Source organism: Osmia bicornis, chromosome 1, assembly GCF_907164935.1.
Source record: "Osmia bicornis bicornis chromosome 1, iOsmBic2.1, whole genome shotgun sequence".
Classification (NCBI taxonomy): Eukaryota; Metazoa; Arthropoda; class Insecta; order Hymenoptera; family Megachilidae; genus Osmia; species Osmia bicornis.
Window position 1 is genome coordinate 6,724,016 of NC_060216.1, and position 17,657 is coordinate 6,741,672.

Sequence of the window (17,657 nt, forward strand, 5' to 3'; positions counted from 1 at the left end):
AAGAAATTTCTAACACGGACACGAAATATCTATCGTAACATTTCGACGTTTCGTAATCAAGAAAGACACTATTTTATCGTGACTCCATAAGAATACTGAATCGTGTTGCAACCGCATTTCTTTATACATAAAAAGGAAAAAGAATAGAGAGCTGGGTCTGTTGTGCAGCGTTTATCGGCGCATCGAATCTCGATCGCGTAACATCGAACAATCTCTGGTTCTAGTTCTCAAACCCAGTCTCGTATCCATGAGATACGATAAATACATTTAACACATTGACGATCGATTTCACGTATTCGTGACTTCTCGTACGAATTATTAATTCTCGGATAAGGAAGGAAAGAAAGTCGATGCGCGGTTGTTAGAGGTTCGGTGAGTGTGGCTCACGACTGCCCCGGCCACCGCCCTTGGAAGGTTAATTATTCGCGGTGCGGGCGCTCGGAGAGGCAATTTGCGGCGTTCGCCGTGCACCAAATCCTTTCTGCACTGAATCATAGAAAACGTGTAGCAAGAGAGACCGGTGTGCATGAGTCAGCCCTGTCATCTCTGGCATCGTTGGGCAAAGAAATCACGCTGCTTTTCTTGCGCATTCCCACGATAGATCGGTGTCGCAATCGCGACAATGCGAGAGAACCGATTGCACACGTGGGGAATCGAATCGCAATTACACGGCCTCCAGTCGTCGTCGTTGTTCTTCTTGCTCGATACTTTCGTGAAAAGCTACCCTGCGATCCGCCGAACGATAAATCGTTCCCGTTCGTTGATGAACGACTTCGATGCTCGCGGCTCGATCAATGAGCGGAATTAAATAAATGAACCGAAGGGTTGAAGGAACTAGGAGGGCGAATTGAAAATGAGCATCCTGTCGGACATTTGGGAAAACGAGTCAATCGGGTGAGAGGTAGTGGCATAACTCGGGGCGACATGGTGCTCGTTGGATAGCTGAGTCTCCCCTTTGGTCCGGGTTTTACCGAAAGGCGAGAAAGAGGAGTGAAGAAGGGAAAGAAGAAGGTGGCGAACAGGGAGGAGAGGGAGGGAGGTAGGGTTCGATGGTGGGAGTAATGCAGGAGCAAAAGGCAGAAAACACCGGTAGGCAGTTTTGTAGCTGTTTTTATCAGCTTCTGGGCATCGGGGGTTCAGGCCCGACGATGCCAGGACGCATCTTGGGGGGTTCGTGTGGGAACGTACGTCTCTTTAGCGTACCTCTCCCTCTCCCTCTGCTCCTTTTTTATCCTCCTCCCTTCTCCATCTATCCTTTTCTCGCTTATCGAACGGCTCGAGCTTCCCTGCTTGGACTTCCTTTTTCCTCCGTTCGCCAGCTCGGCGACTTGTTTCTCTCCCGTTCGTCTTTCCTCCCCCTTCTTTCTTCTTCGGCCTCCTCTTCATCGTACGGCTGCCTTCGGGTACCGAGGGTCATCGAGGTCACCCTCCACGGTGCACTCGGCTACGTGGTGTGCCCTATATTTACGCACGGTAAGAGCACCCTGAAGAGGAGGTGGTCGATTCTCTTTGTCTCTTTCTCTTTCTTCGATCCTTTCCCTCGCCCTCTTCTTCTTCTCCTTCTGCTGCTGCTGCTGTTGTTGTTTCTTATTCTTCTTCTTCTTCTTCTTCTTCTTCTTCTTCCTTCTCTTCTACCTTTTTCTCCAACCCCTACTCAGCTTGCTCTTCAATAAGCGCCGATCGCCTTAAGATCGACTCACAACATTGATCTCGATCGATTTTTTCGCGTGTTTTTTCAAGAAATCTCTGCTTAAAATCGTAACCAGTATTAAGCCTTAGAGCGAGCATTGAAATTTTTAAAGAGACTCCTATAAAACATGGCGGTCGTTAAACAGTCAAAGAGTATTAATTTGTATGATAAACCGTCGATAGTCGGAGCGTACTGCTAAAGGTTGCGACAGTACTTTTCAAAGGTTACGATACGAATTGCAATGCCGTGTCGTAACCTTTCGCGAACCGCAATGAACGTCGTGAACATACCAGATAATAGCTGGTATTATCGTTTCAAATGTAATTACCTTTTTCCCCAGTGTCCACGCCTGTGTCCTGTAATTTTTCAGCTCGTCGTGTTCGATGTTTCATCGAACGAATAATAAAGGTAGCTTGTATTCGTGATCGCGCGCAGGTGCGAAAGTAATAAAGTTCGAAGGCGTAACGCCGATTTCCGTGGAACGCTTTCCGTTTCCGGCGGCCAACGTCGCGAAGCGAAAAAGCAACGTCGAAACACGTAAGCGCCTAATGAACCGCGCGAAACGCGAATCGTTGCCCGTAACAAGCGACCGCCTTGTTAATTAGCTGCTTGAGCGAAACATAGTTGCAATACTATCTTATACCCAAGGGATAAGTCGTTGAGCGTCGGCTATTAAAACCGACTGAAAAAGAAGATATAACGCCGAGACGACGGTGAAAGGGAATAAGCTACGTCTTTTGTGTCGAACGTTTACAGGTGCTGGCAAAAACGATGGCGAGGCTGACTTACGGGACGATTAGTTTATCGCGGGTTAGTTAGTTCGTGCTGGATTAGACAGACGGAAGTTTATTGCCGCTTTTAATGTCGCTTTCACGGGATTATCGATGCGGTGAATCAATAAGGGTGGTTAATTTTTATTGCTCGTAAACGTAGTTGCCTCAGTAGTATGATTAATAGTTATGGAACACTGTAGTTTTTTCACTGCCTTTTTCATGTTTATTTGATAATAAAATAAATTTTTAGGCATTGACGATGTTTAGGATCAAAATATTGTATCAGCACTATATTTAAAACGTTTAAATATATGAGAGAGCATGCAAGTCATCAGATATAATAGCCGTGTTTTTCACAATTCGTTCCTTTCTCTAAATTATGTTGTCAACGGTGTCCTCGATGAAAATTATTTATCGAGTATACACGATCATGAATCGTTTCAATTCAATGATTTATTGATGTACAGTACCGAGCATGGTAGACTTCCCTAGGGATAAAAGGTGATGCCTCCCACCTCCATAAGTTTCCCCGAACTTCCACCCTATCCAACGGGTGGCCACGAGAAGAGTGGACGATTTCGCTTCTAAATCACTCCGAATATTAATATCGTCAAAATTAAGATTTTCTAAAGTCTATTTTTCTCAGTGCTGTACAATTTATCTTACGCGATAAGGTTTTATATCAGCGCCTATTTTTTCATAACTTACGTTCTCACGTTTCGCCGCATAAACTATCCTCTACCGAAGTTAATTAAATTCTTTACGATGAATCAAATGAGTTTTATCGCGCGCATCGAACAGTCGGACGCAAAGAAATAATCGACGATCTCGAAGGAATTATTAAGATCGCGGACGTATTTATGGAGAAGAAGTAGGGGAAGCTGGACGATCTTTAGCCAGGGATCGTAGTTGTAATTTCTCAAGTTCTTTCGCGGTAGACGCGGGTGTGTACGGGGCCTAAGGATGCTCCAGGAGACCTCATGCAAGATACCACGGGGTGGTCGCAATACGCGAACATTACGAAGATGCGGGACGATGAAAAATCTCTGGTATCTCAAGCCAAGATCCCTCGAACAATGGGATATCTTCGGGACCGAGTTGGTTACGGTGGACAATTATTGCTCGATTGCCGGAAGATAATGTTTCATCGTGGATGAAATAATGATTTTCTTTCGGCCGGACGGAAACATGTGAAAATTCCTCGATAATGGAGCCCCGTAAATTATTTCTATCGATGGTTACCGATGCCATCACGATAATTGGATACTAGGCTTCTAGCGGATACTAGGGGTCGTGAAATTTTGAAGAAAAACGAAAGTACTCTGAGCCAGACTGTCAGGGAAACAAATTGAACTATAACGCGTTAACTTCCACAGTGGAAATGGACATATGCAGGTAGTCAGACACATTGAAACTGTAATTATTGGAAAAAGGGGAGTAATGTACCCTTAGTTTCATATTTCTTCTTAAAATCTGATTCATAACATAATACAATTTGGAAAATCATGAGAGGGGGGTTTGGGGTACATTACCATCTCTTCCTCTACAGATTCTATCAGTTGTTTTTCAAACTATTAAATTAACATTTTACATTGTTAGTAGAAAACTGACACAATTTTCTTTCTCTTTTTCTTTTCTTTTATTAATCATTCGATTATACAAAATTCAAGTCGACGTGATAAGCGAAAGAAAAAATGAATCTCATTATTTTAATTTTTTTTATTTATCGTCGTTAGATCGTTCCTTTCTCAAAAAGAAAAGAGAAAGTGTGCTGTACGTCAACTTGTACCGCATATCCGCCACGAATGTCGCAGATTGCGAAAAGGGCGTACGTTTGCCCTTGTACTTGAGCCGCATACGAGCCGCATTTCTTTTCTTCCCGACATAAATCCTCGTGGTTTTTTCTTTTCTTCGCGCTTTCTCACAGCTGAACGACGTTAACGTGGCGAACATCGACGTCACTGCTTCGCGTCGACCGCTTTTATTTTCTACTCGCTTCTGCGATTCTCACACGACTCCCCTTCGCGTTCGGGCCGCGCAAAACACCGGCCGAGACTGTTTTCACCGAACAAACTTCCCCCGATTTCCGTTCCACTGACGTAATTCTGGCTACCCAATGAAACGACGATTCCTCAAATTACTTTAATCGAGCGAAGAAGGATACCGTTTCCGTTTGTTCGCGAAAGAAGATGGAGGACAAGAAAGTGAAAGCGTCCCGAGAAAAAGTTCGTTCACTCGTAATAATTTACATGAACGTGCGTAAATTGATCTTTTCAACGCGCAAAACGATTTAATTTCCCAGCCGGATATGATGTTTCGCAACGGGGAAAGACCACGTAAACTGCGTGCTAGAGTGGTGAGTCTGGTCGTTAGCCTGCGAACCGTTCTATGTAACAGCGCTGAAAGTGTTTTTATTGGGTAATAAGAAGCATTGAAATCGATAGATCAATAGGATAATAAAATTGATCATTTTACCCGTTTCGTATGGACCAAAATGGAGTCGCGTTCAATTCAATTGCCAGCTAATAACAATGAAAATCGCGTACAGATGCGATACTATAAATTCAGTGTTATCGCATCTTACAATGTGTTACGTGACTCATTGATTAACTTTTGCAATTGACGAATACGATCTAGATCCAAGTAAAGGACCCTTGTGATCCTGAACAGGGTCGCAGATCCGTTGCGTAAGGATTCCGAAAGTCCCTGACGCAACTTTGAGAAGTATAGACGAAACAGTCATCGACTTTCTCAAAAGACACGCGCAATGATTCGATTTTACGCTTTTTTTTTTCTTCTTATTTTAAATGGAGCGTTAGAAATTTGCATGCGTGACGCACGTGGGTGCAAAAACTCATGGCGATTGTTGCCACATGATTGATCGCTTCCGTTAATCAATGGTGGATTATAAATGCATGATACAATTAAAGGTTAATTTATACCTTGGACTACGGCGAAATTAAGATAGGTTTTCTTTGCGTATAAAGGGTACGGGTAATTTATAATTTCCGCCGTTTCAGTTCTTTTTCTCCGCGTACGTATCAATCATTTTTTTGTAAGAATATAAACGTCCGTGCTTAAGTGTTTCTTCGGTGAATTAGATTTGTAACGCGCATTGGCACGCGTCTTTGCTTCGATCGCCATGAAGTATTCAAGGAATCCCGAGCATTCATTGTTTCCTACCGCTCGTCTGGTGTAATCATAGAAACGACGTCATAATACTTATCCCATAGAAAATTGAATCTCTTGTTTTTTAAAATGAAAATAATAGTTTCTTATCAGAAAAATGAAGTATCGAATAAGAGGTGCACGGTGTTAGGTACACGCGATCCCTTTCGTTGCTGACACTCGGATCATTTTCCAATTACATCGAACAACGTATCATTTGCTGGTTCGAATAAAGAAGCCCGCAATTTCCATCTTTTCGCAGACAGCATAATCTCTCGAAAGTTTGACGTCAGAACCGGAAAACTTGGCCTGGAATCCGTTTCACAATCGTACTGAACGGCGCGGCGCCACCGTCCTGCACCGTCATAAGTCAGAAAGGACCATTGTGTCCACTTTTCCTCCATAAACCGTGTCGCGGATCTAATCGTCGACTAATCGCCCACGCAAATACCTGCGTGCTCTCGCGCGGATCGTTAGAGTGCGTTTCCAAGGAGCCCGCTGCGCGTGTACCGAGATATTTACTGTCGGATCAAGGCTGGTTGCGGATTCTACACGCAACGTCCCGAAGAATGCCGTAACAAAGCTTTTCATCGGTTATTTTCGCTCTTTTCTCGATAACGTCTTTCGGTTTCCTTTTTCTGGCGTGCGCTGGATCGCGATCGGACCCTGTCCTTATCGAAACGACTGTGTTAACACGCTCGATACGCGATAAGATTCCACGCCGGTTCTCGATACCACTTATTCGTTTATTTCCATTTATTTTCTTGCTATATTCGATAGTTAATTCCATTGCTTTATAACGATAAATCGCGCACCGGTTGCATCGTCGGTAAAAACAGAAAGCACAGCGCGCATGCGCTCGATCCTTAGTAGGTCGCGCCGATGACTTGAACGAACTCGTCTCGCGCCGTTCGCACGGATCAGTCATACAAAGGTAACTCGCGATATACGTCGCGTTAAATCACCGCAGTCGACGTAAAATCACCAGGCAACCGTCCCGTGACAGTGTCGTTCGAAAAAGTCTGCCAAAGTGAACTCGAGTGATTCGTGAATCGAATCCTCGAAAACACGCGAGTGGGTGCAAAATTCTCGAAATAATCGCTTGAAAAAAAGCTATTAAACAGCTGCCTCGAAGGAATGGTACATCATGAAAGGAGGAATTATAATGTAACGATCAATAGGAGATCATCGATTTTATTTGGAAGGTGTTATCAGTGCTGCAGGGATCCAAGATAGTTTGGCGAGGAAGGCGCGCGAGAGAGACGCGCACGCGATAGTAGGTCGAGCCGGCGTTCGGCAACGTTCGGTCGCGACCGGGTCGACTCGGCCCGCTTGAATTCGAAGAGCGCAGTGGCGGCCGCGTGCCTACCGCTTGCCGCTCGGTCAGTCAGTCGCACGCGGCACACGAAAGCCTCGACACGTTGAGGGAGGTTAGATAACGCGCGAATAAGAGCTGGACAAGGTGAAGGGAGAGAACGATAAGTGACTCGAGGAAAACAAAAGAGGGTGAGGAGAGGACAGACGACACAGCGGGATCTCGCGTCGCGCGTTTCATTTGCGCGAAGACTGGAGACGCCTTAGCGAGCTAGTCGATCTCTCTTCTCCGTTCGAGAGATCGACTGCCACCCTTCGAGGCAGCGCCGTGCAGAAGATACTGTCAAAAGTGTGATACCACGGAGAAACACCGGGAAAGACGAGATGGTGTACGGAGGAGGCTTCGACATGGTGGAAACGGTGAGTTAGTTGAACCTAATTGGCGCCAAATATCCCACCATTCAATTTTCCCGCCAAAATTTAAACTCCCTTATTGCCTTTGGGTTCGTGAAACCCGCGAAGGATCAAGTAGAGAAGGGAATTTATTTTGTACGCGGAACGCGGCTCGCGGTAATTAGAATTAATTTAACCGAGCCACTTTGAAAGTAACGGGTGTTTTACAAGTGAAATGCCATCTAAGCCTGCTGGTTGACGGTAATGAGCAAAAACCTCGACAGCAGTCGCGAATAATAACGGGGGACCCGTATGATTTTTCATACGCAGATTTCAAATGGCGCGCGCACTTCCCGCGTTAACATCTGTCCTCTGTTTGTTAATCGCTTTCAAATTACGCTTCTCGAAAGGCTTATTTAGAAATCAGCATGATAAATTTATCTACTTTGAATATCTATGTCGATGGATAAAGCGTGGAATTCTAGGAAAAATACACGGATTGCATAATATTTTTGTTTCATAAGGAACGTATTTGCGTTCGTTAAATTGTTTCTATAATTAGAGAAAATCAATGTCTGACTGTATCAATGTCTGATTTTCGTTAAAACGAATAATCGATAAGTGTCAATTATTGATCTTTACTCGAATTTTCGACCTTCTCCGTGAACTTTAGCTCGGTAATCTAATTGCACATACGTTTCATGATGCAATTTAAAAACAAAATTTCATTTTCAGGGGCACAATATTATCTTTCGGCAATATCGAATGCATAAAGAAAATTATTTCGAGCACGCGAAACCTTTCCACCGATCGAATCTTGTTTTTGTTGAAAGAATCTCATATGCTTTCTTTCTAATTCGAACAGGTAGGAACGTTTGCTATCGTCTGAATTAAACGCGCCTTTTCTACTACTTAATCACCGCCGCAGTTGAATATCATTGAAATTATTCAAAAGTCTTATCTTCATGGAGGATCGATGGAACAGTTTCGCCGTTACGAACGCATTGTCCCAGTTTGTTTAAGTAGATACGGCCCTGTCGTAGAAAGACACAAACAACAGTCACAGAGACGGTCGCTCGCGGAAGGCTAACTTTCGAATCTACTACCACTAAACAGTTGGTAGTCAGCTACGAGAAATTCACTCGGCTGGCACGTAATGGAAAATTTTGCAGTAAAAACGGAAGCGACAACAGTTTTGTTAGCTCAAAATTCCATCGAAATAAAAAATTTGTAATAAACAAATTTTCTTTCGTTCGCGACATTTCGATTGATTGTTCCTTAAGAAAGACCCAAACAGGCGATTAATTGATTTCTTTCTTATCGAGTCTGTTCGAGAATGAACTTTGTGCGATGTAGAAGCTAAAATTATTTGTTACTTCTCATCGTTTTTTATAAAAATACCAGATAAACAGGAAAATTTCGCTTTCACGAGATACTTATCTTATGCAGCTCTTTTTCAAAGTTCTTCATTACGACCTATTTCCTGCATTTTTTACAGTTTTACATGTAATATATGTATTTTGCTCTCGTATCGAACAATCGTTTCGAATTTGTAACCGGCATATTTTTCCTTTTAGACGAGTAGTTAATGCATATGTTCTGTAATAGAATTATGTATTCATGAAAGAGCTCTATAAGGCACGGCGACATGAATTTTACATTACCATATTCAAGTATTAGATGTATCTAAAATTTCGTTGCAACGTCAGATACAACCTTCGATCCTCGATTTTTATTTCTCCTGATTTATTTTTGAATTTTTATCTCAACACGTGTTATCGAGCTTCTTGGAGTTTTTTAGCTCTTTCCTCGAATCGCGATCTATTCTTATTAAAATATTTCCTCTTCTCGCATAAGATGATTCTTCATTTTGTATTCTCTTCCATGTTTGCACTGGATCGATCGGTCGCAAACTTACGGTGGAAATCCCATGAATAATTAAGTGACTCTTGTCTCCATTAAGCAGCCTCGTGTTCGACGAGTTTCTGAATTCCAAAGCGTCATTTATTCCAATTTTTCAAATATTTAGACAATTTTTCAAATTATGAACTCATGCGTTAACCATTCGATGTCCTCTTCGATTTTGGAATTCTACAAAAAAAGAGGAAGATTCCTTTTGGTTCAAAGAGCTGTGACTTTTTCGAGTAGCCGGATACCAAGGTATTCAGATTAAAGGAATACCTCAATTTCAAATTTTTAATATTACCATAGTGACACTCGATAAAAAGCATACGAAAGATTTTCGATAGAGAAGCACGCGTGGACAACAGCAACTTTCGTCCATCATAAATCTCGCGGTCGGAGTGGAGCATGGCGAGCGATGCCAGGCAGACAAGCAAGCATACTCTCGCGGCTGACCGCGTAAACAGGGTGTAATTAAAAAATCTCACTAGCCGGTCTTTGTGTCGGTCGTCGTATATAGTTGATGTCCTTGCCGAGGCAATTCGAAATCCTGTCCCGGTCTCGCATTAGCGAGGGCGTGGTTGGTCGTTCGTTCCTGGTCCGAGGATAGCAGCCTCGTAGTAATTGCAGCAGACTCGTTTCCACGACACGACTTTTGCGGGCTTGATTTCTCCTCTTCTCTCTTTTCCTCCTCGCTCCTCTCTTTCTCTGACCATTTTCAACGGTCTCGTTTTCCTCGTCACCCGAGTCGTCGTTAACCTTTACCAACGTTTCAACCATTTTTTCCGGAACTTTACGTCGTCGTATTTCGATCGGAAAAGGTTCGATTCGATACGAAAGCTCGACTGGTCTCGCGACATCGAGACGTTAGAAGCGCTCGTTACGTAACTGGACTCGAGATTGTAATTACGATCCCGATGGTAACGGTGTGTACCGTTGTCGATCGCGGCGACAGGGAAAATTGCGGTGTTATTGATAGGATTTTCTCGGGTTGTCTCGATAAACGATATAAAGGAACGATTTTAATCCGATTCGAATCACCAAAACTTTCGCTTTTATTTGAATTATTCGTCTTTTAATAAAGTATATTTTACCAGCTATACGTACTATCGTCCGGACGGCCTTGCGGGCACCACCCATATCCCTGAATTTAATTGCTTAAAGCATGTAACCACGATCGAATCCTTCCTCTCACGATTCATTGTTTCAATCGTTTCTGGTAGCCAGCAGAGAGTCGCGATGACCTTCTCGACTTTCCTGGAACCGCGTCGCGTTGTCGTCCCCTTTCGCCCTTTTACTCCGCCCTCTTCACCCTTCGTCCTCTGGCTCGGCTACGGGGCCAGCGAAGCAAAGAATTCGCTGTATTATTCCCGAGAAGAAAAAGAAAAACGTTCAAGTGCGCCGACAAACCGTTCGCCGTGTTACTCAGGTGTCTACCCCCTTTGTTCTCCGGCGAACTTTTCAGTCGAACTGCACGGATTTACATGCATACGGCACAATACAGCGATCATTACAACGTCCCGCGAACAATGCCTATTTACATAAACCGGCGCTTTTCGATTTTCTTGCTTGCGCGGGTGTTTTCGACACATAAAAACTGTATAAAGATTTCAAGCTTCGAACCCACTTTCCGAGTTCCGTGGATCTTTCGGACACCCTTCGTTCGGGTTGCGAAATTCGTGAATCATCGAACACGTGGTTCGCATAAATCGAGGGGCTGCCAGAGCTCGCCCAAGTTCCACGCGTCTGACGAATATCAATGGCATCTCTAAATACCGATAGATAGAAACACCGTTTCGCGAACGGCTGAAAAGTCGTCGAACGAGACCTTGCACAACCGTTACGATCGAGCGGTACGCGCGGAGCAAAAGTGACGCTGGTTCTCGCGTGCGTCGCGGCGACCGATCTGCGATCTAGGATCGATCGACGGGCCGAAATCGGGGGCATTAATCAGCGTTCGGTGCGTGCACGTGGGTGGTCGGTATTGACGCAAATCGTAACGATCGTGCGATAAAAGGTAAAGATAGAAACGGCGGGTAAGTCGAGCGAGGTCGAGGTTTCCGCAAGGCGAGAGAGCGCCGATTTTCGAAAGGCAGCCGCAAAGGTCGATCACTTCTTTGTTGAGAAAGTTACGCGCCGATTTAGAAACGAAATTATACGTTTGTTACACATTAAAAATCCTCGTTCACTCGTAAACAGCTGTCTACCAAGTGTTAATTACAATGGTGAAGAGATTAGAGCCGTTCTTCAGGAGAGCTGCAGGGTGTCCTTCGCCGTGGAATTAACGTAGATCCTGCGGCACCTTGAAGAATTATTCGTATTTAACGGGTGATCGAGGCATCCTCGTCGCTCTTTCGCTCATCTCAGCGGAGAAGAAGAAAAGGTTACGAGATCCCGTCGGCTCACGTTTCTCACAATCTCTTCCCCGCTGCTCTAAGCGAGTCCCTTTTGCTCGCCTGTGTCCTACGCGAACCGTCCATCCGTCTGTCCGTTCTGTTCAGTGTATCGTTTCGGCCTCGGTAACGTGAAATTTACAGCGGCCATTACCAGCTGATATTCTTTGTCTTGTCGCTCAACCGCGTTCATTCCTCGCCGCCTTTAAAATACTTTGTAACGCGAACAACGCTCTCTTACCTCCAGGGATTCACGTCTTGCAAAACGATTTGCTTCACTCGTTTCCTCACCCCCCCGTCGTCACTGATACCCGCCAACCCTCGTGAGCCCGTCGTCGTTTACTTTCGTTTTCCTCGAGATTCGTTTTGTCACAGAATTTAGGTGAATCGTGGGCGAATCCCCTGCTGGCGGACCAGTTGGGATTTTTCGTTGACCTTTACTACTTAAAGGTCCGCGCTCAGGGACTCTTCGTTATTTATCCCTTGGAGACTAATTTCGAAATGAAAGTGAGGTGTATTATGTTTTTTCTTATCAAAGAAATAGCGAATTTTTACTCGAGAAACTATGAAAGGTGTTATCAAGGTTTTGTCTTATCAGGGAAGAATGACACGTTAGATTACAAAGTAGACACGATGAGCATTCATTCATGTAAGTAACTCATTGAAGATGTTTTTATTTGCGAGCGAATCAAAAGCGATAAGATATCGTCTAACGTTTCGTACGATCTTTACGAAGCGGCTAGTGATATATTCAAGGTTTCGTTGTTTCGATCCAGACTACACCGGCCAGCCTTCTCTCACTTTCACCTCGTTTGTTACACGTACACCTTTTCATCTTACGCGATTACACGGAATTCTTGCGGATAATTGACCCGAGTAAAAGGCTCGCGTACGCGTGGATGCATCTCGTAAACGGCGATGCAATGGATTTCAGCCGCTAATTCGATGTTAACAAATCCATTCCCAGCTGGTTAGAAGTCAGCATCGCGCTTTATCCCTTTCACGTGATCTTTCCGCGCGAGAACGTAGCTGGTTAAGTGATTCTAGCATTTCAACTGGATCTTGTTAAATATCGTTCGGATACGATTATTCCTTATCACGTTAAATGCAGAGAAAATTTGCAAGCCTAATGACTTAATAATCGATGCGACACTAAACCTTTATTAAAAAACAAAAAATTCTAACGTTGCGTTAAAAAAGAGAAGAATTTCACACTCGAAAATCAATTTTTTTGATATCCAAATAAAAATACTTTTGATGATCTTTAGAAAGCATACAGGTAAACAGCTACACTCACACAGGAGCGTAGATGAGTGAGTAATACTTACGGTTAATGTTCTGTGACGGTTCGAACGTAAGACGTGTCCAAGTGCGACCGGATTCCGCGATAGCAGCGACCGTTTCACGCACATCCGGATGAGGAAGATGGAAAGAGCAAAAGTGCACGCGCCAGCGAGAAACAATAACCAGCTGTTGCATAGAGTTGCACCGATGCATTCCAATTAACCGGCGCTATGTAGTCTAACGCGAGGGATCGATGCAATTAAAAATCCTCGCCAACAGCTTCATTCATAGGTTTGTCCGTTCGTTTTTTTTTCACCTCTTTTTCTGCGTTCCTGAACGACCAGGGACAAGAAGGTTCGACCGACACGTGAACGGAATAGTAATGGACGGCATTATTAGTTGAACGCCGCTACGTAATCGACGAACAGCGTTTAGCTTGAGATTAGCCTACGTGATCGGAAAGAGTAAACGTTTTCACGATTCTTTCAAGAAAGTCGAACTTTCTAAGTTCTGAAAAAGCTTCGGCTTACGTATTATTTGAAGAAAAAGGGATTTGTTAGGTGTTGATTGAAAATCCATAGTTACCATTCCAGTTATTCATTAACGTTAATGTAAATTTTGTACTGTTATGTTATTTTCATAGTTACCACGGTCTGCCATGGTTTTACTGCTTTATTACGACGCGCTGCTTTCATTAAAACGGTTTTCCTCGCGCGAGTACCGTTTCTATGAAAGAAAGTTTCCGTTCCGCGAGATCTTCGTGGCATCGAGGAATTTTTCGCCATCGTCGGCATTCTTCATTTTACTAATTAAGGACGTATTAATTGAATCTGATTTTTGTGTGATCGCGAATGAAATATCTTTTGAAGAAAACGTATTGACAAACATTTATGACTTAAAGTTCAAAACTGAAGAATCTCGTTAAACGTTCATTTTTCGCGAAAGAGACATCAATTTCCAGAATTATTTATAGCTTGCTTTGCGTAATTAAATATCTTTCAGAATCTGTAAGAATGTTCGTTTTATTACAATCGTTTAGCAGCATTTTGTTCATTCCGCAGGAATCGCGTACCTATGTACGTCGTGGAAACCTTTAATAATTATAATCAGCCTTTCTTTTTCCCCGCAAACGTGTGAAACGTGCGTAAGTACTCTCTCATCGTTCTGGCTTTATACAATTGCTTGTACTCTCCTCTCGAGTTGATGGAAACGTTTAGAATCGTTTGTGAAAAATTGCCTAATCCTTCGCGATTATGGTTGCTTTTCACTTTGGATAGTCATAATTTTGCAATCGCGAAGGTCTATTAGTAACGTTTCCATTATGAAGTTTATCGAGTTATTCGTCGAATTGTTTATTAATTTGCATGATAGTGATTAAATCAGGCTTTCTCAGGAAAAATGGTGACATTCCGGGTTTTAATCCTCTCCTATAGACATCCTTGGGGAGAATGAATATAAACGTTTAGGCAGGAAAATTTGAATTGATATTTAATTAAATTTGATAATATTTAATGACTTATAATTATATTATTTTCTTTTCTTAACTACTTTTGATATTACTGCCGTCAAAATGAAAATTTCGAGATTCCCTGCTTCCCCCATATCGCCATTTTCCCTAAACCTGATTTGATCGCGAGTGTACAGTAAATGATCGAGCATGTGCGAAAGAAATGCTTGCTTTAAGTAATTGGCTTTCCCCTCGTTCTACTTTTATACTTGTTTTCGACTTAGAAATTGCAAACACCGAGCGTTCAAAATATAGTCATTATCATTGTCTGGAAAATTGCTCGGGAAATTGAGTAGAATTGAAATGAAAACGAGGAAGATTCGTGCAGATACTCGTTACGACACTCGCGATTATTATCCCATTATCGATCAGACGATTCTTCGGTTGTTACGGAAGTCTACAGTGATGTTTCTTTTTTTTTTATTTCATTGATCATCGAACAGTATTAACACGTTCGCGTTAATAACAGGTGACAGGGATATATTGCCTAGAATAACTGTTTTTCTGTCTTAAGGAAAACGGACGATTATTAAAAATGTAACAGTATCGTGTATGAATTCTACGAATTCTGAATGATATTAGTCTCAAAAGTGCATTAAAAATAAATGCATTTCTCGATGCATCGATCATAAATTCCAGTCTGATTGTCAGAAATATCAATGATGCACATACGAATACAGTTATGTGGACGAATGATTTTACAGCATGGATGAAATATTTCGAGCGGTTCTTGGTCGTTTGCGAAGATTTTGCCGTGATTAGTTTTTTTTTTTTTTTTTTTCATTTGCTTGAATTTTCTACGCGTGTACGCATACGTGAACACGTATATGTACATAGTGACGCGTGCGTCTGGTTTATGTAGGTAGTCGTGCAGCAACCGAGTTTCTTCGGTACGTGGCTTTACCGTTAGGCCGCTTGATACTCTTGTCCGCGAGTCGCCTACATACGGACCAGCCTTTACGCACGTTTAATGAACGAGTTTTCAAAGCTTTTTGTTCCTCCTTTCTTCGTTCTTTTTTTCATTTTCAGCTGACGGTACATCGGTCAATAATTTGCACGCGTTCCCTGACTTCGACGAGATCGAAATCGCGTTTGGTTTTCGATAAGATAGAAAGTTCTAATGATTAAAGTAATTATTAAATATTTCAATATGAAATAGTTGCTCTTCCCAGTTATTGAAACACGAAACTCTTCTTTTATTTTGGCTTCTCAATTGTCTCATCCATCTGATGAAATATTCGACTATGTACCCGGGTAATTTTTATCTATCCGATTATCTCATAAGTTCGAGACCTAATTGAGAGTTTGTAGAGACGGTGAAGGGTCATGCGATTTCATTAACAGTGCAGCGGCATAGTTTTCTGCTCTCCCTCTTAATGAATACAAATGGGTTCAATTTAATCGGAAATTTAATCGGCCAGCTTGGAATACCAGATAAGTCCCTAATACTTTCGTTAACGTAGGAATTCCAAGTAAAACAAAATCCTCGATACATTGTACGAACAGAGAAAGAAATAAGTGGCGGGGGAGGTAAAAGACGTTGCACAGAGGGAGAACACGAGTTTCATTTGAATAGAATAGGTCGATAGTGATTTACGATACCCGAGGCTCGTCCGCTCGTGACTGTTTTCCACTTCTCCTCGATCTTTTTTTCTTCGATGCTACACCTCTCGACGCGACCTCTCTTTTTAACGACGTTACAAAATTCGTGTGCTCTGAACTTTGTACTTGGTCGCCCGGAGAACGGGGAACGCGATGTTCAAAAGAGTTTTATGGTAGATATGAAATAGTCATCGGTAGATAGATTCTTTCTCACGTAACACAAACGTCATCGATTCTACGAAAGGAGAATTCATCTCGTTCCACCAACGCGTGTACCGATTTATGAATCCTTCCCCCCTCGACACCTTCCGCTCCCGAAAGATTTAATGCATCCTGAACGAGTTCACACCTGTGGCAGCGGCGCGCAGCTTCGTCTCATATTTATCAAAGTTGAGTTAAAACGGCGGTCTCGCGCGTAAAACGTCAGACACGCCGAAGAACGTTGAAGAAAAATCCGTTGCGGAGAGTTATAGTATCTCGCGTTTTAATTCTACACGTTCGCGTACACGGCGTCGCGGTTTGAATTTACGACGCCACGCTCTCCCTCTCACCTTTACGTTCATGAATACAAGTTTGTAAATTATGACGCCGCAATAGAGAGCGATGCAAGCGGCTCGCACAACCGGCCGAGCTATCAGAAGCGAGAAGGGCGCAGAACGATCGTGCACCGTCTGCTCCGGATGCGCAAACGGGTTCTCGGAATCGACGATCGCCATTACCCGCGTCACCTACTGATATCTCAATAAGAATCCTCCGATCCATTCGATTCGTACCGAGAGAAGAAATTCTTCGATTTTTCCTCCGAGAATTTTCAAATAATCTGCAAACAATTCAGCGATGCTTTTGTCTGAGGTAAAAGTTTCATCAGAAATGGATCGAAGAAGAGGGGGTGAAATCTGATTGCGGGTACACGGTTACATATAGATACTTATACCCAGCATTGCACATGCAGAAAGAGAGAGTAGCGCATATCCTATCTGCTCTGGATACACAGGAGGCGGGTTCTTAGAACGGGAGGCCATTACCGGTGCCCGGCCACATACTGATATCTCAATACAAACCCTTAGTTTGAATCCATTATAATGCCGGGGGAAGCGAGCACAATCGTCGCGTCGTGTACTCGTCCACGTATGCGGCTATACAGTATTATCCTGCGAGGATGCCATCCATACCACGTTCCAGGAACGCCTCCTGAAACCCTTTCTCTTTCCTGGCCACGGATTCTCGCCTTTCTTTCGCGCTCGCCTCGTTTTCATCGCGTCCACGCTCGATTAATTGCTCCTTCAGATGGATGACGAAATATACAGTGGTGGGCGGGTATCCGAAAATTCGGATCCGGAGCCGAGTCTCGGGTACTCGTACGCTCGTACAAAATTAACGTCTCTGTTCCATATTTATTCGAACAGAGAAAAACTTGAGACTTTCTCTTGGAGATATTTATTTCGTCGTGTAGACAATTTTTAGAAACTTCTTTCCTTATGCATTTGCTTCTTTTCATCGATAACTTTGATTTCTAATTAACTTTCTGTTACTTGGTATCTTAAGATACCAAAGAGAGTGGTAGCGCTACCTAAATATTGCTCGAATGACTGCGAATGTTTACGACGAAAAAGTAAAACGTGTCACTTATC

General features: G+C 43.1%; 1 protein-coding gene across 2 annotated transcripts in view; it reads left to right on the plus strand.

Annotated features, from left to right (window-relative positions):
• Positions 1–6,577: 6,577 nt before the first annotated feature.
• LOC114882064 (DNA-binding protein D-ETS-4) overlaps positions 6,578–17,657 on the plus strand; it is a 37,136-nt gene continuing 26,056 nt past the window's right edge. For both annotated transcript variants that reach the window (XM_029198946.2, XM_029198957.2), the window contains exon 1: positions 6,578–7,365. In XM_029198946.2, the coding sequence (XP_029054779.1) occupies positions 7,330–7,365 (36 nt within the window). In that variant the 5' untranslated portion in view covers positions 6,578–7,329. The remainder of the gene's footprint in view (positions 7,366–17,657) is intronic.